The 25,591-nt window shown below is 49.2% G+C and overlaps 1 protein-coding gene across 1 annotated transcript in view; it reads left to right on the top strand.

Annotated features, from left to right (window-relative positions):
- Positions 1-23,259, top strand: part of HS6ST2 (heparan sulfate 6-O-sulfotransferase 2) — a gene marked incomplete at its 5' end in the record, with an annotated part of 121,142 nt that extends 97,883 nt beyond the window's left edge. Inside the window, 3 exons of the mRNA XM_080624795.1 lie at positions 20,403-21,210; positions 21,297-21,385; positions 22,919-23,259. Coding sequence (XP_080480921.1) covers positions 20,403-21,105 — 703 coding nt within the window. The 3' untranslated portion in view covers positions 21,106-21,210; positions 21,297-21,385; positions 22,919-23,259. The remainder of the gene's footprint in view (positions 1-20,402; positions 21,211-21,296; positions 21,386-22,918) is intronic.
- Positions 23,260-25,591: the final 2,332 nt, after the last annotated feature.

Below are 25,591 nucleotides of genomic sequence, written 5' to 3' on the forward strand. Positions count from 1 at the left end.
CCAAGGCGGGAGCTGGTCTGGCAACCAAAGTGCGAGGGGGGTCAGGTGTAGTGGAGAGATTTACACTGCTGTTTCCTCGGCACTAAGAGTTTTCCCTTAGGAGGTTTTTATGGAGAGGTGCAAAGAGCTGTTAAGTCATTAGTGCAGTTTCACAGTGTGGCGGCCTTATTCCTTGTTACCTCCTCTTTATAGCTTCTCCTTCTCACCAGAAGCTACTGGCCCAATAAATATTTGTCCTAGCTGTATTATCTGCATCCCAAATGCTTTCCTTGTCCTTTTGCATGTAACTTCAGGACACCACAGCACCTTCTTCTGCCTAATAGGGAGAGTCTGGGCTTCAGTCACCAACTGGTGCTGCTAGCATGTGCGTGACCTTGAATAAGGGCTGGGGAAATTTCCCCCCAGAAAAGCACTTTTATTCCTTCAGCTTTTAAACCCTTGATATCCAAGAGGCATCCTTGATGCAGGAGCTTCTAAAGCCCCCTCCCTGGTTCACAGCAGCAGCTCGTTGCCTTCCTTTTTTCTATTCCATTAACTCAGTGGTTTGCAGCCAACTCTCCTGTTAATTAGGTGCTAATTTATTATTCCAGCCAGCTGTTATTGCTGTGTAACATCCCCACCCCAGCCTGGCTCAGGTCTGGGTTCTGGGTGTTCTTCCAGCTATGGATCACTATGGACTGAGTGAGCGGCACCACCAGTGTACCACCTAAGCGATGCACCAAGGCTGCCCTGGCCGTGAAAGGGGAAATGAGGTCCCAAGGTTTCCTTTCCCAGCTGAGCATCGCACCAGTGCATGGACCCTTTCCAGGTAAACCATCCCCATGGTCAGCAACAGGACCTGCTTTTGGGGGGAGTTATGTCTTGTCAGTTGGTTTTAAAGAGAGGAGCAGTAACTGAAGCACGTGCCATCCCTCTCCCATGTGGACCCCTTCGTGTCCAGTAAAGCTGACAGTGTCAGAAGGATGGGGGACACTGGGGACACTGGACAGGGGGTTTTCACTCTATTCTTATAATATTTTTTCTTTAAATATTCATAAGAGCTTTTTTGCTTGAAAATCAAACTAGTAAAAGCACCTCAAAGAGAGGAGTCATTTCCCAGCTGGCTCTTGTTAGTGCATCTCCGAGTTACCAAACCCAATGTTTTTCTAGCTCCTTGCCCTTGCTCCAATTCATTAATTAGTGATATGAATTGGTTGTATTAATTGCAGGCTCATACTTATAAAGGAGGCTGAGTGCAAGAATGAGCTTCATAAGCTCTCTGTGGGTGAGTAGGGTTTTGTGAATTGTGGGGTGCCCTGGAGAGGTGTGTTACCCGCCTGGTAATGAATGCACTGGATGCCTCATACAATCTGGAGGTGAAATACTGGTTTTAATGGTGTGTGGGTGAACAGGGATGGGGCTGCTGTGCTGGTGTCTTCCAGCTCGGTGGATGTCATCCACTTCTTACTATTGTGTTGAGGACATTGCTGATGCTCAGCATCCCAGTGTGCTGCAACACTCCAAAGGCTTTGCCTGTATTGGTGCAAAGCAGCATGCCATGGTGAGCTCTTGGGTGGCTTGAGGGCTCTGCAGAAGATGGTAAGTCTCCTGACTCCATGTAATTGCCCCGGGAGATGTCTGTGTGGCTCCTTCTAAGCTATATTAGATAAAGAGTGTGCATCAGCCCTGGTTTTCTGCCCTAATGCGAAGAGCAAATCTGTTGCTGCCCACCCAGAGGGCCCCAGCTCAGTCCCTGGTTCCTTAGTCAAAGCAGCAGCCTCTCTGCAGCACTGCAGTGGTGAGAACGTGTTGTCTGGAGGCATCAGTCCTGTCACTTGAGGGCATTAGCACAGAATCGTTGAGCCCCACAGAGACTCAGCCTTAGCAAGGTGGTTGAGGTCATTGTACAGCCAGACGTGCTGAGGCTTCAAGACAGGCTGGCACTTGACGTGAAGGTATGAGGATGTGTTGTGTACTTGAGGCTGTCTTTCAGATCTTTTGCATATAATACAGTCACTTAAGAGACTCTCTTGAGGTCAATGAGAGCAAAGCATTGCCATCAAGGAGGAGAGCTCATTTCTCTGGGGACGAGTGCGTGGGGAGGAAGGTCACTACTTGGTGGCAGAAAAGGCTGAAGCTGCAGATTAGCAATAGATGGTTTGACAAAGGAACTGGAGTCAGTAATCTGATTGTGTTTGTTCGCACTGTGGTCAGTTGGCTCCCCTGTGGTACCCCAAGCCTCATAGGAGCAAGTGAGCATCCTTTGCAATTCATATAGCAACAGCTTCCAAGATGTCAGCCAAGCAGGGAGCTGTGGAAGAGGGAGTTCGGGTGCAGCTCCCTGCTGGGTTCCTGCAGGGCAGTGCCAGGGTGGGCAGTCACACAGCCCAGACTCATATAAACCTACTGAATCCCAAGGATGCTTAGAGATCGAGTAGTGTCAGCGTAATTGGGGAATCTTTAGATTTGGGAATTGCCAGGCATTGTCAGCTCTTGCAAAATACCAAGCTGGTTGGTGATTTTCTTTTCCCTCTGCCTCATTTCAAAGCTGGAAGTGTCACTAAGTATTAATGGAATATTTTGGACTAGATAAGCCATCAAAGCAGGACCATATAGTCCAGTCCCATTTGGAGCATGGGCTCTCCCGTCATTGCTCCTTTCCTACCATGGGAAGCTGCCCCGTTCCCGCCATGTTTATAGCTTTCCATGGTACAGTTGCCCTCAGCTCAGTGCAGAAGCAGCCAAGTTAGTGGTGAGATGGTGCTGCTCCCACCCATGAGGCAGGAGAAACACACTTGGCTGGAAAACACAGTGCTGGGCAATCCCGAGGAGTGTTTGTTCTTATAATAGAATCATGGAATGGTTTGGGTTGGAAGGGACCTTAAAGCTCCTCCAGCTCCAACCCCTGCCACGGGCAAGGACCCCTTCCACTGGAGCAGCTTGCTCCAAGCCCCTGTGTCCAACCTGGCCTTGAACACTGCCAGGGATGTTCTGCACCGGGCCCTCAGGGCATCTTGAGGATGGAGCTGGGGCATCCAAGGCAGCAGCTCTGGGCTATCTCAGCCCCCACTTCCGTTAGTGCTGTGTTTATCCAGTGCAGGTGCCAGACACCTGTTTATATTCAGTGTGAGGGAGAAACGCTGTCAAATGACCAAATTACCTCCAGTGGCCAGAGCACGCTGCATATAGCACACAGCAGGGGACAAGTGTTAGCTACCAACCTGGCTCTGCTGCACATCAACACGAGCAGGAGCCAGCTCAATATTTACTTTGTGCCCCCGGGGTCTAAGTGCTTTCCCCAGTGGCAGGGCAGGATTTGATCACCCAGCTCCTGCTCTGCCCCCCTTGCAGGAGAGACCCCCAAATGTTGTACCTCTAAACTGATGAACCTGTGCAATTGGCAGCTGGTCTAAAGGGCCATTAATGCGTGTAGACAAAAGAACTGCACCAAAGAACAGTTTTTCATCTATAGTTCTTCCCTGTGAGGGTGCTGAGGCGCTGGCACAGGGTGCCCAGAGAAGCTGTGGCTGCCCCATCCCTGGCAGTGTTCAAGGCCAGGTTGGACACACGGGCTTGGAACAAGCTGCTCCAGTGGAAGGGGTCCCTGCCCATGGCAGGGGTTGGAGCTCGATGAGCTTTAAGGTCCCTTCCAACACAAACCAGGCTGGGGTTCTGTGATTCTATGTGCACATGGAGATATCCTGGTGAGGCTTGAAGAGCTGTATTAAGGGGAAAAAAAAGCCTCTAATTTTGCAGTAGCATTTAGCTGATGAAATGTAAAGATGCACTGGGCTGATTAGTGATTCTGGTAATGTAATTAATGCCTCTGTTCTTTCATACATGCAGAGCTGGAGGTCGAGCTGAGCGCTGAGTGAAAATCTGCCCTGAATGTGCAGTTCAGTGAGCTCAAAGTTATTGCTCCCTAGTTATGATTCCTGCAGTAATTCCAAATTAAAGTTGATATCCTTGTAAACGAAAAGCAGGGCATGCTTATGAATTGCAGGGGCTGGGGAATTTGCTCGCAGGATGAGAATGTTAACGCAGCCCAACCACCGTGGGCTGGGCAGGGAGGCACTGGCAGCAGAGAACACATTGATGGGTGTCACTTCTACGTGCAGGGCAGGTGGAAGAGCCTGTCTGAAGACATCTCCACTTCTCTGGCTGCTGCAGGCACCCGGCTCCATGTCGTTCTGCTGTTAACATCGTCTTCCCAGCTCAGCCATCATAAACCATTAACACAGTTCCTAGTTTGAAACCCAAGGTGAGCTCAGCTTTGCATGCAGCGTGATTCTGGCACACCTCACATGAAACTTTTCTCCTTTGCTTAGTTTTCTTCGTCCCCCATTATTAACAGACATTATCAAAACAGTAGTGACACGGGATTTGCTGCCATTAGTTTACCATAGATAACAGCATGGAATATTCTTTCTGTTTTGATTCAATAGTGCATGACAAGGGAATCCAATTTGTTCAGATTTAGATGACATGCCTCCAATTATGTAATTCCATTAGGAGGTGCCTGCAGCCAAGTCTGTGCTCACAGTCTCAGCAGACATAACTCTAATGGGACGTGTTGCAATATCGCTGTGTGGTGAGCACAACTTTGATAGAGAGCATGACCTGTCTCTCCCAGTTGTGTTTGTGGGAATGTGGAAGATGAAAAATGGCCTTGCTGTACTTAGGGCTCTAATCTGGCAATCAGTTATGTCACTACAGGAACAAAGCTTTGCAATGAAAGGTGAATTTGTAATGGCTATAGATTTTATGTATTCAAAATCAGACAGTAAATGCAGCACTTTGAATATGATCTTATAGTTGATTCTATAAATGGAAGATATACTGGTTGCAGTTCTTCCTCTTGAACACCACCTCAGATTCCCATATACTTGGGAATGTTGGATATTTATGAGAATATAAAGCAGGGATGAAATCGTAAGACTAAATCTTAGCACAGTTACAACTTGCTTTAAATTATTAATCTTTAGGAAGCATGATAAAAACTTCTGCTATGCAAATTCCACAGGGCTGGGGTTGGTGCACGTACACATTACCGTACAGCTATCTAAATAATGCCCTTGAAATAACTGGGTAATGGTGATGCAGAATTACAGTTCCTGCAGGCAGGAAGAGGCAATTCTAGTGGCAGATCTGTCTCTCCAAGAAGCAGGATGTAACATCACTCAGATATAAAGCCGTTTAGATGCAAACCAGAGGATTTCTGCAACACATGTAGGTAACATAGACAGGGCTTAGTTGGGTCCAGCTGTCCAGGGCCTGGATGGGGATGTATTTTTGGTAGAAGATGCTCAGACCTTGTAGAAACTGCAGAAATTGAAATGCATTTAATAGCTATAAAAAGGTCAAAGCTCTGACAACCATAAGGTGTCTCTTGCTCAGTCTTGCCTTGACTGGTTTGGACCTGCAGGCAAGTCCATTGCACACGACTGGGATGTGAGCTGTACAACTGACCTCTGTTGGCCAGTACTAACAAAGATACTAAATACTAGGCAGATAGTATTTAAATGCATAGCTTTTATTAAGAATAAAAGCTCCCTGGTCCTCACTCTGGGAAAGTGTGAGTGATAGCATCTCTCCTTTAAGTCTTTTCCAGTTCTCACATGAATATATGGAAGAATTCAGTAATATTCTAGGTTAGAAAATGGGCATGCATATATATACATATATCTTTAAAATCTATATTCTCTGACTTTCTTTCCCCTTATTTATTTTGAGAGAGGAAGCCAGCAACCGATTTCAGTGTATGATGCATCCGATATCATCTTTCACATAAACAGAAAAAATATGCTTCCTCCATTGGTGTGATGAGACCAGGATGCATTTAAGTGTCCAGAGACAGTATCATTTTGTTTAAAATCATGGGAAGAGAAGCCCAGTCTCAATATGTTGAAACGACTTAGGGGGGTGCTGCTGTTTTAATGACAGGATGGCAGAGATGTAGCTGAAGATGCTGCTGCCCGATCCCTAGTCTATATCACCACTGTTGGGAGCCCACGCTGTTCCTGTCCCTGTCCTTGCTTGGATGTGGTGCCAGGAGACCCTGCTCAGGTGGCATTTGGCTGTGTGTTAATCTGGCCCCTTGGTGGATGGCTCAGCCTGCAGATACAACAGAATAGATCAGCCTCAGGTTCAATACCCAGTGTAATTTCATGGGAATGAATTGTTCAGATAAATTGGGTAGAGCATAGTTTCTTAATGTGCTCAATGGGAAGAGGCAGTGCCGCCTGGGTTTGATTGGATTTTGTGCAATCTGGGGAGGAATTAGATTGGTTTAGATTAACCCCTCTAGGAATGGACACTGAGGAGGAGGCTGCTGTCACTCAGGTGATTTTCAGGTTTATTTATCACAGCAATCCAGCTGCTGGTATAACTGAGAGCAGAGCCTGTGCCGCTGCAATGCACTTCATGCTCTGGAGCACCCCTTTGCTGAGCTCAAATGAGAAAGCATTGATCTGCCGCAAACCAGGCTGCGTACCCCAGCAGTGGGCTGGTGATTTGGCTTCTCTCCCTGGTATCCAAATATCCAGGCAGGCTTCCCTGTGTGTTCAGGGGCTCGCTGGAAAGGGTTTGTGAAGGCACCCATGCTCTCCAAGGCAAGTTCTGCCCCTGGGCCCTGCCAGCTCTACAAGCCCCCTGTTTGGCTCCCTGTAGGAGGAGGTTCCCCAGATGGGCTCAGAGGACCACCATAGGTCTCACCAACTTCACCTCTGGATGCCAACATGTCGCTGGATTAAGTGACAGCAAGCAAATCTGCATGCAAGAGCCAGAGCCCATGTGGCAAAAGCTTTTCTGGCCAGCAAGGCGAGCCAAGCATCACCGGCTGTCTGCAAAGCTGGCACCAGCCCCTCCACCTCTGAAGCTTGACTCCTGGACACGTTTCAAAGCAAAGTGGGAAAAGTTTGGGGTCCACAGGGGCGGTGCCTTGGCCCTTGCAGCATCTTCCCTTGTCTGTCTTTGCAGGAATACTTTGACATGTAGTGATGTGTGATCATTTATATGTAAGGACATGGAGTGATAGGACAAGGGGGAATGGCTTCAAGCTCAAAGAATGGAAACTTAGATTAGACATGAAGAAGAAGCTCTTCCCTGTGAGGCGCTGGCACAGGGTGCCCAGAGAAGCTGTGGCTGCCCCATCCCTGGCAGTGCTCAAGGCCAGGTTGGACACAGGGGCTTGGAGCAAGCTGCTCCAGTGGAAGGGGTCCCTGCCCGTGGCAGGGGTTGGAGCTGGAGGAGCTTTAAGGTCCCTTCAGCACAAACCAGGCTGGGGTTCTGTGATGTGACGTCCCAGGGGTGTCTGCACAAGGGTGAATCGTGAGAGCTGAGCTGGTGTTACCAGCGCTGTGCCCACATGGGGGCACGATGAGGGGGTGCCTGTCCTCACAGCCCTCGCTGGAAGCCAGCCTGGTGCTGACGCTGGAGGAGAGGGTTATTACTCAGTACTACGAGCGGTGAGAGGAAACGTTCAGCCTATTACACTCTGGGACACCTTCCCAGAAAGCATTTCCTTGCAGTAATTACAGCACTGATGCCATAAGCCCCGGCAGTGGCTCTCCTTTGCAGTGCTGGAGATGAATGGAGCAGAGCATCAGAAAGCTCCCTGAGGTTCAGTTTGACCATAGCCTGTTAACTCAGAAGCCTGTTCACCGGAGGCACCGTGTGCTCCTCAGCCTGACGTGGCCACACACAGCAGGACGTCAGCCCAAAGCTCGCCATGTTCACTGCTGGAACTCCAGGGATGATGCTGCATCTGAGTCACTCGGAAGGGACCGATCGCTGCTCGGGTCGGGCTCGAAATCAGTCAGCGGGTGCTGAGCAGTTGTATTGGGCATCACTGCTGGTCAGTGTTTGTTTTCCTTTCCCCTTTTAGTTTTATATTCTCTCTCCTTGTTATTTCCTTTATAATTATTATTAGTAGTATCATATTGTACTTCAGTTATTAAGCTGTTCTTATCTCAACTTGTGGGGTTTACACTCCTTTGATTCTCTCCCCATCCTGCTCAGGGAGGGGGAAGCAGGGGCTGAGCGAGTGGCTGCTGGTGCTGAGCTACCGTCTGGGTTAAACCACGACAGTGCCAAATACACCAGAGGGGAAGAGGAGGAAATCTGGGGAGCTATAACTGATAGGAGTGGGATTCGCTGGGGAAGACAGTGATAAATCCTTCACTGAGATGGAGCAAGGTCACCTCTTCGCTCCCTCAAGTAGGACAGTTCCTCCTCATCCACCTTTCATCCTTTTTCCAAGGCTGATGCTTTCCTACCTCATATCTGCCCTGCTTTTGGGGTGTGTAAGTGGAGCTCTGTTTTGTTTCCTCCTTGGAAGCACACTCTGCATTTGCCTGGGGGGTAACTTGCACTGCGTTTCTCCTCCCAAAGCTGTGCAGGTTGCAGCAGTTCGATGGGACGGGGAGATGCAGTAGAGGCAGGACTTGCTGATTGCTGAACTGTAAATTTGAGCTGGAAAATGTGGCTGTACTGTAAAATTCAGGACACCATCTGTTTCATTGCTTGCTTGCAGTAACATTTGTACTTGATAATTAAAATGTCACACACATTTTTAGCCAGAATAATCCATGGAGGAGTAGAACTGTGTCTCCTGAAGATCATTCAGGAGATGCTCACAGATAGGAGCGATGCTGTTTTGAAGCATCTCTCAATGCTCATAGGGAAGTTTTGCTGCTTTTTAGAATCATTTCTGATTTTGAGGAGGAGGTTACAGTGATGGAGCAATGGGAGATTTTGGAAGGAGCTGTGAATCTTTGAGAATAACCCTGGATATAATGTGATTAATTTTGCTTTAGGTTGGCTGGGCTGGTGGTGCCTCTCCTGGATTCCTTATGGCAGTGGTAGGTTAGCTTTGGCTTGAAATCCATAAACACATATTATGTCCTAGCTGACACCTGTGCTGGACGCGTTGTCACTCACCCCCAGGAAAGCATCCGATGAGGTTTTGCCAGGTCAGTCTCTGGTTTCCAGGCACATCACATGCTTGGACTGTGCAAATGGTCCTCCAAGCACAATGCAATGGACACATCCCTGCATTGGTTCAGGGTTGTGTAAGAGGCGAAAGTGTCATTTTCCAGAAGTGTGGCTTTCTGAGGGCATCAGCCTAACAAATTCAGAGTAGGTGACACGTGCTTTTGCTAAATGTATGAGGAGGCACTATTGGACATGGGAAACGGGAGGTTTGGCCTATCTTTAATGTTTGCAAAGCCTGGCATGCTTACCTGATGTGAAACCCCTCCCAGCTGAGTTTTGATGCAACAAATGCGTCTGTGGGGTTTTATTAGAAATGCTCTGTGCTATTCCATGAGCACTTTAAATCCAGTTATGTCAGCTGCGTGTGAATGAGGTTTTTAAAGCCCTGGTCTGCTGGGAGACATTTGAAGCTCGCAGCTTTATGGCGCATCAGTGTGTGCTATCAGTCAAGATTAAAGATGAGGTCTGTGGAGGAACTGCAGTGAGCACTTGAGAAACTTCAGTGAGTGCTTTCTGAGCTGTCTGCTGCCCTAAATCAAACATTTAAGGGCATCCCCCATCCATGCAGACCTTCTTGTACCTGAGAGCTCAAGGCATGTCGTTACAGGGCCAGGTCCTGTGCTCCTGCCAGGAGACTGCGTTGTAATGTGGGAGGGAGGGTTTGAAATACTCTGATTGTCTGCTCAGGAATTACAGTTTTGTTCCCTGGAGTAGGAAAGTGAGTTTAAATCATGAACGCCACGAGCCTCAGTGATGATTACGGGAATGTTTGCGAGTGACTTAATCAGTAGAGTTTGTCTGAGTGGCCCATTTTAATATTATTGCACTGATTAAGTTTTCTTAGCTAATGTGTTTCATTTCCAATTCAATTAAATGAGAATCCCCTACCATTACATGATATTACTGAAGTGCCCTGGTGGGGCCGGAGCACACTCGGTGTTTTCAATTGATACAGATTTCTTCATTATACAGTCTCATGGTGCTGAATGAAATCAGTGAAAGCTGAAATTAAAATTGCACCAAGTTGCAGCTGTAAATACGGTGCCTGCTCCTCGGTCCCTCTTTTAGCAGTCGCTGAGAAGGTTTTAGTATCAGTTCATTCATTGCATCTCAAAGACGTTTTCAACAGATGACTCCCTTTGACAAACTCTTAGCCTGGGAAGGATCTTCCTTGGGTTTCTGTGTGCCCAATGACTGTGATAAGCAAAATAGAAGTTGCGTTAATGTGCCTTTTTTGTATGCTGTATATCCTCACTTCAGCTTCTGAAAGCACTTTTGTGCAGCCTATCATGGGATATATTAACCTGCATATGGGAGATTATCTGCAGAAAGCTTGTGAAAGAATTAACATCACATGTTTTCATGTGAGCCAAACCTCCTCCTTTTATGTATTATGGAAGAGAATTGATTGAGCTCTGATATAGTAACAAGTGATTTTATAAAGACCTCTCTGGAGTTAATTCCACGATGCAGAGCTCTTGGAGCTGATGATCTGATTTCTCCAGCGCTGAGGTGGGATGTTCAATAGAGCACACTTTCTTACGTGAAAGAGCTGGGAGGGGTCTTACTGCAGTTCAAGCAGCGATTAGGAAATTGCGGAGTGCTCAGGAAACGCAGTAAATCACAGCTCCTAAACACGCATTCATACCTTCAGACAACAGACAAATGTGCATGTCACACAGAGCCGGGAGCCCTCTGCACCCTTGTGCTTCTACATCCTAATAACAACAAAACCTGCAGGTGAAGTGCACAGGGTTCAGCAATCTGCTTCTTGGGCACCCTTCGGGTGGCTGCTGGTCCCCAGCCCCAGGGGCATGGGGCAGGGTCGGTGCAGCAGCCCCAGCCTCATGTTTCTGTTCCATGCTGCTCCCCATGGCTGTGCATCAGCTCGTGCCCTCTGCTCACGTGCTCAGGGCACACAGAGCCTATCTGAAGGACTGGGTTCATTGCATTATTAAAAGCATTTTCAGCTGGTCAGAGGGTACGTGGCTCAGCTCATTTAAGACATAGCTAAAATATACATGGGTAGAAGGAGAAAGCTTTTTTCTTTAATCCTAAATATATGGGTTTTATAAACAAGACCCTGGGTTTTTTAATTTTTTATATATATATAAAATAAATATTTTAGCATAGTTATTCTGGCTCCGTAAGTGCAATGAAAATGTTAGCCTTGGCATATCAATCGTGCTTTACAGATGACTGTAATTTCCTGAATGTCAAAACTCCAAATTTTTCTACTAAGCAAACTTTTCAGTGGCAAAATAGATTGCCTCTATAATATATCACTGTGTGCAGGGAAAAATGAAATCTTTATGTACTGTATTATGAATCAATGAGGCATTAAGATTCTTGGAAGGGTGAGTGGACTCTGGAAAATGAAAAACTGCCACTATTCCCTCTCTGTAAACCGCTGCTTATGGAGTGTAGGCTTTGCAAACCTCTATCTTCTCTGCCACAGAAATATCAGTTACAAGTTGAAACCAATTCCTACAATGGCATTTAGCTAGGGTAAATACTGTTGTAAATATCTGATGTAGAGCAACATCCTGTGGTTATTCACCAGCTCTTCTGCAGTGGCCTCCTTTGGGCTTTGGGAGGTCTGCCATGCTTTGTAATGAATCCGTTAGAGCTCTGCAAAAGGGGAGGTGCTGTCCTGTGCCAAGGACGGAGACACTTCATGGAATCCCAGCCTGGTTTGTGTTGGAAGGGACCTTAAAGCTCCTCCAGTTCCAACCCCTGCCACGGGCAGGGACCCCTTCCACTGGAGCAGCTTGCTCCAAGCCCCTGTGTCCAACCTGGCCTTGAACACTGCCAGGGATGGGGCAGCCACAGCTTCTCTGGGCACCCTGTGCCAGCGCCTCAGCACCCTCACAGGGAAGAGCTTCTGCCTAAGAGCTCATCTCAGTCTCCCCTCTGGCAGGTTCAAGCCATTCCCCTTGGCCTGTCCCTACAGGCCCTTGCCCAAAGCCCCTCTCCAGGTTTCTTCTAGGCCCCCTTTAGGCACTGGAAGACTGTTAATAGGGTCTCCCCTGAGACCTTAGAGCAGTCTTGCTAGGGGATAATTGCCCTTTAGCAGGAAAAGCACTTTTCAAAGCCATTACCTTGCATGCTGCTGAGGCCAGCATCACAAATCCAGCATCACCTCATTATCTAGCAGTATGGAAACCTAACGTGCTCTTATGCTTCTCTGCCACCTTCTCTCTCCTGTCCTTGGCTTTCACCTCCTGTGTGCAGCTCATTCACTACCCTCCATCAGGTTACCTCTGTCACGTAGTTATCCTAATGAGGTGGGAAGCTCTGCTGCTCTGGGTAGGTTGTGGTGGGAGACTGATGTTTCCAAAGGGCAGTTGAGTCTTACTCCCAGCAGGCTGGGTGGGTGGGATGGGTCTGGACCCCTCTTCGCAGCGCTGCCACCCCTTCCCATCCCAGACTCCAAGCTGGAGGCGGCGGATCGGGGACTGGCTTCAGGGGCTGAGTCACTTCTGTTTGCTGAGTCTAAAAACAGAAACTTGCTTCTCTTTTTATGCACCACTAAAAAAAACCCCAGTAAGTAAAAAGGGCACTGTTGTGCTGAATTGGTTTTGAGCAGGAGCATCCTGCGGAGATCTTAATAATACAGGCAATTATGAAATTAATGCCACTCTGGCGAAGCTGCAGGGCAGCTTTCCCCTCTGCAGGCACTGCTGTGGACAATTAGTTTGGGTGTGAGGGTGGCTGGGAGCATCTGCCTGTGTGAGGCTGCAGGGTTGGTACTTGTTTAAAGCCTTGTTTTCATCATCTTTGTGTGCGTGTGCCCTGCCTGCACATACATGAACGTGTACCTTGAGCTGCAGAATCTCAAAGCGTTGCCATCCTCTGTGCCTGAGAAATGCTGCTTTTTTTGCACATCTCTCCTATTTGATTGTTTCATGGGCAAGGATGGGCTGCGGAAATTGCCGTTCTTGAACAATCCAGCTCCTTTTTATAGGTTCCTCTGGCACTTTTCTCCTGCTGCCGTTACTATGGGTAGGCTGCTGGCTTCCTACCCCCACCATTAGTGTTTCTAGACAAAACATCTCTGTGATTCATTGGGTGCTGATAGAAGTGAAAACATAATGATTACTTAGAGGAAATGTAAATTTACGTTTGCCAACGACTTTAATTCACAGTTCTGAAATACTTATCTCCTCCCAGGCCCTTGCATGAAGCTAATGCATGACTTAGATGAGACATTAGGCAGAAGCTCTTCCCTGTGAGGGTGCTGAGGCGCTGGCACAGGGTGCCCAGAGAAGCTGTGGCTGCCCCATCCCTGGCAGTGTTCAAGGCCAGGTTGGACACAGGGGCTTGGAGCAAGCTGCTCCAGTGGAAGGTGTCCCTGCCCGTGGCAGGGGGAAGCCCATGGGTGATGCTTCTTAGCTGCTGCTGGTGCCATGCACATCACTGCTGCAAAGCATCTGGGGCTGATCTGGAGGAGATGCAAACACTCGATTCCCAGCACTGCATCACTGAGCTTGCCAGATATTTTGTCCTCATCTCTGTGGACTGTGCTGCGGAAGCAGCTCTCGGCAGGGAAGATGTATTCCCATTTCAGGGGGCTTCCAAGCATGCAGGGTTGAGGCTGGAGGGGCTGTCACAAGATGCTCACCCCTGTCCTTTTAATTGTGTCTCTAGGTGACAAAGTTCATTAAGAATTAGGGTGAGTCACAGGGTTTAAATGAGCACTTTGCCACTCTCTGAGCCATCTCCAAACAGATGCCTGCCTCCAGCAAATAAGGCAGCAGGGATATTTCTCTTGGAGCAACGATTTGTGGTATTAGAAAATCATATTCTCAGTGGGCCACTCTTGATGGTGTTTAACCTCAGCTACTGAAAGCGGAGCCTCCCAACACCCGGTGTGGTGCAGTGGAGTTTGACTTCTCATAGGGATGCGGTGGGCATGATGGATCGGCAGGGAGAACCCTCTGCCTGAGGGTAAAACCCATGGGCAGCTTCGGAGCCATGCGGGGGGGGGGTTCTAAGAGCAGAGCAAGAAATGTGATTCGTGCCCTCCATGTTCCCGACCTTCCATGATTGTTCATGACTTTGCTGTCAAATTACACAGAGCAGGGATGTTCCGTGAGCAGTGTGGGATGCAGGAGGAATGCAGGAGCCTGCCTGCAGCAGAGGTTCAGTTCAGTGCTGGAGTGGTGCAGGAGGAAGGGATGAGATCTAGGATGTGGGCATGGGACTGCTGTGTAGGGGGAGCTTCCTGTGGTCAATGAGCTGTGTGAGAGAAGTCCCAAAAACCCCACTGATTGCTCAGCTTTTAAAAGAATGACTCTGACTGCTCCTTTGTGAGTGCCCTGCCCGTGGCAGGGGGTTAGAAATCGATGATCTTAAGGTCCTTTCTAACCAACCCATTCTGTGATTCTAAATGAACCCAGTGGGGGTTTATTCAGTGGCATGAGTGGTTTATGGGCAGGGTGGGAAGGACACAGCCTTGGAACACAAGGAATTCCTTGTGCTGCTCGCTGGTTCTGGTGCCTTGTTCCTGGTGCTGAAGCACCAACCCTGTGATTACTTTTCAGTAATCCTTAATCCTTTGCATCACATGCAGAATCTCTGCTGCAGGCGTGTAGTTCCTTTTGTTGGCTTTTCTGCTGGATGTGGTACATATCTGCTCTGTGCCTTTGCCCCTGCCCCCTCAGAGAGGACTTTCCAAATGTCCATCTTCACCAGGAGCATAACTTGGTTTCACAGAGTTAATGTAATGCAATTGCCCTGTTAATGTACCACAGGGTCCCTGGGACTGAGGGGAAAAAAGTCCCCCAGAATAGGAAACACTCCCCCATCTCCACCCAAAGAGATGGGGACACTTGTGTAAAATTGCCTCTCATTCACTGCTCAAGCCTGTCTGTGACACAGACCATCCTAGCCAGGCTTGCCATCTGGATGGGCTTCACCTAGCTACAAGCCAGCTGAATGGGTAGCCTTAACTTTGCTGTGTGAGAGAGACTGCCCCAGTATGCTCCCTGGAGGACACATCCCTGTGTTTTCCCAAAGCTCTGTTTTGGGTTGGTTTGGGGATGGAGGTTGGGATGTTCCGGTGGCTGTGATGCTCCTGTGCTGTAGGATTCTCACCCCCTGTAGCCTCAAAGGCCCTTCTTGCTAGAGCTCATTTCTCAGTAGGAATGGGAAGAGGTCCCTCAGTCCCTCACCTCCTGATCCATACGCTAATGGATGTGACGGATGCTCAGCTGTCAGCTCCTTACCTCATAGCTCCATCAAGCCAGGCTCAGGTTTCCAGGCTGAAGGCATGGCAGGGTCTGACCTCCAGCCTCTGTCCCCCGGCAGGGATCAATACTGCTCAGCTTCGGCAGCAGCAGGAGCTTGGAACCAAAGGGGCTCAGCGCTGAGCTGAAGCCAGCCCCAGCTGTGGTGTTCAAGGGAATGGTACCTGTTTGAACCCCACAGTCGGTGGTTGGAGCCCCTCCATTGGGGTTCAGGTGCTCTGGGAGCGCACACAAGAGTTAAAGCCACCAGACAAGAGTTTCCTACTGAGCCCATTGCCACTGGCATGCAGCCCATGGCTCTCAGGCCTGGGGGATTGCCCAGAGAAGCTGTGGCTGCCCCATCCCTGGCCGTGTTCGAGGTTCAGGGTTGTTGCTGCTTTGCAGTCCTGCTTTGCACAGCCAGGGCAGTTGGGTTGGGATGAGATGTGTTCTTACCTTGAGAGGTTCTGACCCATTCTGGTGCCTAAGCAAAGTTCATTTCAGCACCCGACGGGCCTCCTGAGCACCCATGTGGGTGGCTGCGCATCCTTTCCTGGCAGCTTCTCTGGGCTCTGAAGTCTCTGCCTTTCCTCCGTGCTGCCATGCCCTGGGGTTTCACACTGCCTCCCTTTGACTTCAGTTTATATGTATTTTGTTTTCTTTAATGTTGCTGGTTTAAAAGCTTGCTACAAGGATGCTTTTAGAAAAAAATCATTAAACTCAAAGAAAAGCTTCTGATTCATCCCCTGTGCTGGGCGGGGGGGGGGGGGGCTGGCACGGATGCACTGTGTGACCACAGAGTTACCCTTCAAAGCAAGCAGATGGCTCAGGGTCAATAAACCCCTCAGAGAAATTCACAAAGGACTTTGAGGTTCTGGTTTGCTTCATGGGTTCTCTATGGGCTGAGCAGGAGGGAGAGAAGGGATTTCTCTGAGCTGAGGAACTGGGCAGCTAAAAGCAGGTCTGGCCACTGACAGCCGCACGTTTCTTGGTCCCTTTCAACAAAAACCATCTTATCTTAGCAAAAGTCATCTCATGGCCAAAATGTCAGGCAGGGGCCTTGTGCTGTCCCCCCAGCCCAGTGTGTGCTGCTCCCATGTGAGGTCTGTGGATGCTGCCATGGGGCAGCACCACTTGTGCAGGAGGAAGAGGATAGAGCATCTTTATGACCACATTGGGTATGAAATGCCCTGGGACCAGCTATGGGGCACTTGCATGGCAGCAGCACCATCCCAGAGATGGTGCCTGTGCTGGGTGAGTCAGAGGGAGCTGAGCCAGAGGGATCTGGGTGAAACGTGGCCTTCCTGGTGGTGCTGGTGGGCCAGGTGGATGCAGCATGAGGGCTGGCATTGCCACAGCTGTGGGGAGGCCGAGGATGTCTCTCCTCTCTCCACCCCTGGCTTGTAGCACATCACGCTGCCTGTCCCTGCCATTTCCCTTCTCCCACCCGTGGGTAGAGCATGAAGAGAGCGCTGCTTTCACACCCCAGCAGATGACGTGAGCCATTAGTTTGGTGTTTATCTGAGGGGAGCTTCTGACCTTTCCCGAGCTCCCCAGTGGTAACGGATCGTGCACAGATAATTCACAGCTCCCAGCAACGCTCTGGCTTCAACCTTGCAGCGAGGTGATAAATGGAGGGGGTGATGCAGCAGCATGGGAGGATGCGGCGTGGGGAGCAGGCTCTGCGCTGTGGGACTGTTTGGTTCACACCTTCCTCGGGGAATAGCTGCACACAAGGAGGTACCAAAGCAAGTGATTGTCACACCAGCTCGCATGGCTCCAGGGTCAACCTGCTTTCTGAGTTGCCCCCGAGCTCCTTTTGTTCTCTGCTTCACAGGCATGGAGCTCGACTTTATTGGAGAACCTGTGTTTCTGGTAAGTGCAGCTCTTTAAGTTGGAGGGATGATTCACAGTCAAGTTTGAGTGCTACCTGCAAACATGTTGTTTCAGGCTCTGAAGCACAAGCTTCAAGGAATGGGCAGGAGCTCAACACCCCCTTGTTAAGACAGCAGAAAGAACAAGCTGTTAGGTACAGAGCTAAAAATAATTGCAAAGCTTTGAGTCTTCCTCCCAGTTGCAGCAGGAGGATGCTCGAAGTGCTGATGGCCGAATCCATCGCTGGCACAGCTCCGACTGGACGATGCATTAAAGCTTTGGTGACTTTCTGAAGCTTAGTTCAGATAATCACAGAGTATTGTGGCTGCTTTCCTGGAGCCACCCTGGTTTCTAACTTGGATGAGAGTGTCTCGGGGCAAACCCAAAAGCTGATGTTCCCGAAAGGGATGGCACCTTCTTTGGTAGCATTTTAACACGGCAACTGAAGAAGGGGAGAAGTGGACACAAAATAGCTGAGACTGGCCCAGCAGTGACAAACCATCTCTTTGTAAGTCATGTCTTGAAAGCGGGATTCATGTGGGGGGAAATGGCATGGTATAAATCACAGCCGCAAGCCTGTTTGCAGGGAGCCGTGCTCCAGTCAGGCTGAATCTGGGTTCCATCTAGTCTGAGGCATCCCATACGCATCTCTGCTGATGGCCTGGCTTCCTGAGCGTGGGGTGCTGGAGGGAGCCCAGATACCTCCACGCTCACTGCAGGATCCAGTGAGCATCTTTACTCAGGCTCCTCTGCCTCAACCGCAGCTTTCTTCCCTGACAGGCTCTGATGGAGATATCTGCCTGGCTGAGGCCGCCGGCCACCTGGGGTGATGGTGATCCATTACCACGCAGCTTCTTCTGCCAGCACACAAGTTTTTAGTCATCCTTTAGTTTTTACAGCAGCAGCCAAGGGAGGCGCTTTGTCACTGCCTGTGACCTGAGTGCACAAAGGCACAGTGGCTGGAGAGTTTGAGCTATAATAAAATGCTCACTGTATCGATCTTGGCTCAGGATTTGTTTCCCTTCTTGCATTAACTCCCCATTGATTTCTGTGATGACCTTAGAGCATATGGTCTGGTTGGCCTTCTCCCTCAGCCGGCAGCATTCCCATGCCTGCATCCCACTTCCCTCCCAGCCTCACCGAACTGCTGATGGGCCAGGTAACCAAGTGCTCTGGGGTAAGCAGAGCTTTTGTCTCCTTGGTCATCAGAGGTTTGTTGATACCTGTTAGTTGCAGTAAATAGTATAGAGGTTGGTGCTGTATGGCATTAACTTGTTATAGCTTGAGGGCTGGGTCATTATTTTAGTGAAGTATCCCAATAAACTAGATCCAAGGGTGAAGAGTCCTGGCAGGAGTTCAAGAAGGGGCTTGGGTTTGCCCTGGAGATGCTCTGTTTCCCCATGTTGGGGGCCCCAATGAGGCTGTGTCGTTGCTGCATCAAAAGAGCCTCCTGCACAAGCATGACTGGGGACAGCAACTGGTTGGGGTGATGGTGCTTGTGGAAAGTCCTTTCCCTTTGCCTGGTTGGGTTCTCCAACGCTGCTGAGATGAGGCAAAGCAAAACTCTTCCCATCTCTGCAAGGGACAGTGTGAGGTTGGCAGCTGCCAATTGTACATGTGATGTGAAAGCGAGCTTTGTCCTTGCTCCCTCTCAACTCCAGCTCTCAATGGGAAAAAGAACCTTTCTGTGGGTCATGGTGGGGCTTTGGCTCCCGTTTCCTGTATGGATCTGTGGCCAAAACTGTTGGACCGGGCGGATGCAGTGGCAGCAGCACCTGCGTGAGCATAGCAACAGGGATAGTGCTGACTGCAGTATCCAAGCTCTCCAAGCACGAGGAGCCGTTGTGTCCGGCTGCTGACACGGTACTGAGCTCCTTGGCTTTGTTTGGTCTTGCAAGTTTATTGTACTTTCTACTTGTTTAATTATTTATGAGCTTGGATGCTGTAAATGGGAAGAGGGATGGCTGCTCTCCAGCCTTCCTTTCTCCTGTGCTGCTGGATGCATTTGGTGCTTGTGCTTCTCCTTTTAGTCCACCCAGAGACAATTTTCTGTAGAACATTGACATCTAGTGGCTTTTCTGCTAAAGGAAACAAGAGGGAACAAAAGCCTGGCTGCACGGTGGCTGGTTGTGATGCCACTTGGGAAAGCAAATGAATGTCCCTTCTCCTCCTTATGCAGCACCGAGGATGTGGCAGTACCACCCTTGGGGCTTGGGGCTCCTGAGGTCCTCATCCCAGAGGATCAGCCTTCCCTGGCAGGACAATTTGCTTATTGAGTTACTTAGATTCTGTTTACTTAGGCAGATGGCTGGTATCCTGCCATCATTATATCCAGCATCATCACTGAGGTCGTGGTCATATTAAAGGAGGTGCAAAACCGATGCTCAGTGGGTATGGCTTTAGTCCCACCCACTGGTGGCAATACAACGTTTGGTGGTGGATATTAACATGCGACACAGAGGGACCTCTTAATGCTGTAAGGTTGAGCTTGCAGCTTTTCCAGCTGCAATGCCTGATGGGCTTCCCTGCAGCAGCAAGGGCCATTTTTCTGTTGCACCAAAAGCCAGCACCTCCCTTTGAAATGTTTTCTCTAACAAAATACCGTAACACATCCCTTAATATCCTGTTAGTCGCTAATCTCTCCTCTCTCGTTGATGCAGTCCCTATGTCAGGTGAAGGCAGGAGGGTAAGATGGGATTTTCCAGGGCTTTTCCAAGACCCTCATTTCAGTGCAAGAGGGCTGGGGTTTGGGGCACATCCCATTTATCTGGCCTGCAAAAGGAAATGGCTTGTAGGAAATGTCTTCCTCCTGGATGTAAGTGCTGCTCTGGGGCTCGTGCTGCTGAGACCCACGGCTGCTCACTGGAACATGAGCAGCCTTTTGCAGACTACATAAACTTGCCAGTGCAGCTCTGTTGTACAAGGAGAGTAAAAAGGCAGAGCTATCCATGCCCTGCTCATGCTGGGGCTTATATCCTGAGAGAGTGTGGATCATTTTCCCAAGGTCTGGGGAGAGCATCAGTTGAGGCATAGGCAGCAGCATGGGCAGCCCAGCACTGAGCTGGTTCCTTTCTCTCAGGTTCCATTCTGTAGAGGCAAAGCCCCTTAAGCAGACACAGATGTGTGCAGGTAGGTAACCCCCTTCCCACTCCCCTCAGGCAGTTTGTTCTGCCATCTTTCCCTCTGCAGTGGTGAGCACACTGCAGCAGGGCTCCTGCAAGCCTCTTAAGTGCATCTCCAGGTTTCTATTGATTCTGAATGTTAATGCCCTGTGTGCTGGAGACACATGGGACTAATCGCTCTGCTTTCCTTTCCCTGTGGCAGGAATTTCTACTACATCACCATCCTGCGTGACCCGGTCTCCCGGTACCTGAGCGAATGGCGCCACGTCCAGCGAGGAGCCACGTGGAAGGCATCCCTGCACGTGTGCGATGGCCGGTCCCCCACCACCGAGGAGCTGCCCAGCTGCTACACAGGGGACGACTGGTCGGGCTGCTCCCTGCAGGAGTTCATGGATTGCCCTTACAACCTCGCCAACAACCGCCAGGTCCGCATGCTCTCCGACCTCAGCCTGGTGGGATGCTACAACCTGTCAGTGATGCCCGAGGAGCAGAGAAACAAGGTTCTGCTGGACAGTGCCAAGGAGAACCTGAAGCGCATGGCCTTCTTCGGCCTGACGGAGTTTCAGCGCAAGACTCAGTATCTCTTTGAGAAGACTTTCAACATGAACTTCATCTCGCCGTTCACGCAGTACAATAGCACAAGGGCCTCCAGCGTGGAGATAGACGAGCAGACTCAGCGGCGCATCGAGGCTCTCAATTTTTTAGACATGGAATTGTACGACTATGCAAAAGACCTGTTTTTGCAGCGGTACCAGTACATGCGGCAGAAGGAGCACCAGGAAGCGCGGCGGAAACGCCAGGAGCAGCGCAAGATCCTGCGGGCCAAGCAAGCGCTCCTGAGGGAGCAAGGCGAGAACAGCTCCAGCACTGACTACATTGGGAATGTGGAGCGGTGGCGGCGGTAGTTGGGGGGCACGCGCCAGGCACTGGAAATGAAGCAGAACCTGCCCCAAGCCGCCCATGGGACACGACACAGTGATGCTTCTCGAGGGTTTGAAGCAAAAAAGAAGGTTAAAAACGTTGCCTTTGCAGTTGCCTTTGTTGTACTGTACGTGGAACACTTAACCTTAGTGTGTAACTGAACTGTCCTTTTTAGGTTTCGGTGGCAGGAGCCAAGCAGGCTCATCGGAAATGGTTGCTTGGACGTTTATTTAGAAGAAAAGGGAATAAAAAGAAAATCCTGACGTGAGTTCTGGGTACAAAATGGGATGCTGGAAAATGTGTGTGATGCTCGGCTGAAATCTCTCTGGAAAGCAAACTCATTTCCTAATAGCGAGCATTTAGCATACTCTCACAACACAGTATATGAGCAAAAGCTGTTCCCTTTGATTTTATCTTCATTTTGTTTGAATAATATGCTTTCAAGGGCACCAATTGCTTCTCATATTTACCAAGTTAATGAATGGACAGTGAAGGGGACAATAATGATCTAGAGAAAATATTGACTAGTTTTCTGTATAATATTGGCTTTTAAAAGGAATAGAAGTAATTTCTCTAGTTATATAAATATTGGAAATTTTAAACTTTTTCTACCTACTGCTGTTTAGAGTTTTAAGCTTGGTCTATCTTATATTAATAATAACAAAGACATACATGCTTTTCGGAACTCAATGCCAATGTTAAAGACACTGTTCCCAGCAGCTTTCAGGGCAGTTTGATTTTAACCATTCTGGAAAACTTACAGCATATTTTCATGTTCGTTTCATAAAGCCTCTTCCAAATTCAAACGCTATGGCAGTGTCTCATTTTAAGTCTTTCTTACCCATTAGAATCCATAATGCTGAATTTCTCATTCCTTAATAATTGGTGGTATAAACTAGATGAAATTATGTTGCGGCTATTTGTGTAGTGTCTCTAAAAAGTCATAAACCTCTCCAATCCCAGCAATATTCCGAAGAGAATTGCTCAATGAGGGAAGTAGATTTACACTTGAATTAGGATTTACTTCCAGTAAATCTTTGCTACACCAGATAAGAACAGGGCTTTTTCTTTTTTTCCCTACGCTCTTAAGCCCTTCTTAGCGATGAGAGGCGAGTGATGACTAAAAATGATGGAAACCAGTTTTACCATAGCCATAATTAGACAGGGTGAGAAGGTTGCACGGGGATGCAGCAGCTTCCTACCCCTGAGCAGGCTTTGCTTGGGGCACAGGGTGCAGAGCTGGAGGTGGACCCGCAGCCCTTCAGCCTCACCAAGATGGAGCGGGAGAGGAGAAGGGGCCGGAGGTATGAGGGGCTCCTATAAATCTCTATGCAAAAAACACAAGGAAGAAAACCTCTGTGAGGCTTGTGCTCTGCATTCAGCAAGTTCAGACATTCTGTAGTAGCCTGCAACGCTCCTCAGCTTGGCACTAACTGGCGATCTTGGTGCGGGCACATGGGGATGGAGACACCCCAGCAGGGCACTCCTTATCCCGACGCACACGATGCTTACAAGGCTCACTTGCACTATTGCCTTTTGCCTGTAATATCCTATACACCAAGAGGGATGGGGGGGGGCATAAAATGAGGCAGAAGGCTTTAAAAACACCTTCACGGCTCCACGGCTCAGTTATCTGGCAGTGGTTTCATATCTGATGTTGTGTTGTGACCTGGGAGGCAGCGATGCTGCTGGGGGCAAGCGAAGAGCAAAGCAGCAGCAAACCAATACCCTGCGTTAACAGCTTGGAAAAGAGAAATAACTTCATGTACAGCAATTTCTATTTAATTTTTTTCTTAGGTGAGAACTGCAGTTGCCAATATGATGTCTGGGTTGTACTTTGGTTTTCAAAAGGGGGAAGCAAATCGCTGTTCAAATGGAAAGGCACTGCTGTAAACAGGATGAACAAGCTGGAGGGCCTGTTGCAGAAGGTGCGTTTTGGTTTTACGCTGTGGTGTGCATGGTTTACAGAGACTAGTTGCATTTTCTTTGTGTATACTGTTTATTGTATATAGGGGATGTATGAATATAAGGATACCATTTTGTCAGAACCATATCAGATTCTACTGATTTCCACTGTAGACGCTGTCTTACTGTGTAGATTTACAGGCCGATCCACTGACTTTGATTGTGTAATTTAACAATAGACCTGATAAATAAAATTTAACTACAGACTCGTGATTTTCATGTGATTATTTCCTTATCTGACAACACAGAACCATAGAATCAACCAGGTTGGAAAAGCCCTTTCAACTCCTCCAGTCCAACCGTTCCCAGCCCTGCCAAGGCCACCACTAACCCATGGCACTGAGGCCTCGTCTCCACGGTGTGTGAACCCTTGCAGGGACGGTGCCTGCAGCCCTGCCCTGGGCAGCCTGTTCCAATGCCTGAGCACCCTCTGGGGCAGGAATTGTTCCTCAGCTCCATCTACACCTGCCCTGGTGCAGCCTGAGGCCGGTTCCTCTTGTCCCATCCCTTGTTCCTTGGGAGCAGAGCCCAGCCCCTCCTGGCTCCATCCTCCTGTCAGGCACTTGTAGGGAGCGATCAGGTCCCCCCTGAGCCTCCATTACCTGGTATTCCTGGCTGAAATTTAACAGAGGAGATGTATCAGCTTGCCTACTCCTTCCCTCAGTGATTGCTGAAACAGCAATTGCACCGGTACCTGTCACATCTTATCCAGGCTCTGATCACTTTGGATAATGTGTGAATTAGAAAGATGACATCACAAAGCCCATTAGTTGTTTTTTTACTCAAAAATAACATAACTGGAAGCAAGCACGTATTACAGCATTACTAATACCATGCTATATAAAGAGGTTGCGAAGTTCATCGACAAAGTGGACGGAGCAATGACAAACCAAGTTGTGATCCCAGGAAAGGTCGGATGCGGGCTCTGTGCCTGCACAAACCCTTCCTGAGCAAACAGCACAACGGCTGAACTCTTCCCTATGGAGTTCAGTTCTGGATTTCCTCAAGCAATCTCTGTGTTCCAGGCTCATCAGGGAAGAATGTAATCCCCTTTAAACCATTCCTGGAGTTCAGAGTCAACTCAATGCCATGGTGCTGATATTGCTGCTCTGCTGCCTCTAGAGACTGAGTGACGTGTTCAGAGCTGAAATCGAATTTGGGTCTAAGCTCACAGAGGATCCATCAGCCAAATTACCCCTGGGCTGTGCCCAGAAACGCTGTCATGTGGTTGAGCTCTGCGCGGCTGCATTAGGCCAGGCAGGTGAGGTTCTATCGCTGCTCGTTTGGGGAGCAGTGAAGAGCTGAAACAATATATATGCAAAGCAGTGTTAATACTTGCAGGGGACTGAGTGTTCATTTGCAGAATGGCTGCCATCCCTTGGTATTCCCAGCTTGTGGAATTTGTATCTTCTTTGTATGACTGCAATAAGGTTTCCACTTGCAATTCGATATAAACCGCTATATAAACTGTATAAAGTACAGAGGTTTTCCTGATGGGCATTCATGGATCAGGGGCAGCAAACCATTGCTGGCACAACATTCACTCGAGCCCGGGGTCTCACCATGGCACATGTTTGGTGGCCAGTGGCACAGCTTTAAATTTGCCACTGAAAAGTATATTTTCTGGTAAGTGAAGTTTGGGAATGATGAGAGCTCTAATGAAAAGGGATATAGAGTTCAAGGGATATAGAGGCCAAATGATTTAGGCCAGTTTCCCAGGGAAGGAAGGATGCTCCTGGCTTTTGAAGCGGGGTTTCCACTGCCATCCTCATAGCAGGAGCCTCAAGGGGCCTCTCTTCCCCCATTGCAGTCGATGCCTGGTGCTTGGAACAGCAACAGCTCTGTAATGTTATTAGGTGAAACACGTGGGAAGTATTATTTTGTGTGATATAAGCAGGTGGATAAGGGGGTAACACCACGCAGGAGATGTGTGCTCCACGGGGGGAAACTCGGAATATCCCCTCTGGGCATGGCAAGCTGGGAAGCGTATTAATAGACATCATTACATTAGAATAATTGCTGTGGAATCAGCAAGTGTGTTCATAATCTTCAATGCCTGAGAAATCTCACACAGTTTCAAAATAATTAAAAGTGGGATTAATCTAGATGCCAGACAAGGCCTGCCTAATTGCTAATGAATGGAGCTGTCGGAATGGCTGCAGCACCCTCAGCAGCATCAGCAACCCCAAACTCAACCCTGGCAAGGTCCCCCCAGGTCCAAAGGGAACGCCTCGGCCAGTCCAATCCAACCAACCCGGGGCTGTCAACAAAGGCCCCACGCCCTGCCCCTCGCCCAGGAATTCCTTGTCCTGCTCAATCCTATGGGACGCACCTGATGCCTGCACTTGGCCCTGCCCGCCCCTGCCTGCACCAAGCAGGATCAGACCCGCAGCGGGACAGATCCTGAGCTGATGGGCAGCGCCCGCAGCCCATGGGATTTCCCTCTGGCTGCCCCGGGAAGAGGCATTTGGGATCCTGAGCCTCCGGCGTGGAGCGACCTCGTGG

This window comes from Psittacula echo (genome assembly GCF_963264785.1).
Source record: "Psittacula echo genome assembly, chromosome: 8".
NCBI lineage: Eukaryota > Metazoa > Chordata > Aves > Psittaciformes > Psittacidae > Psittacula > Psittacula echo.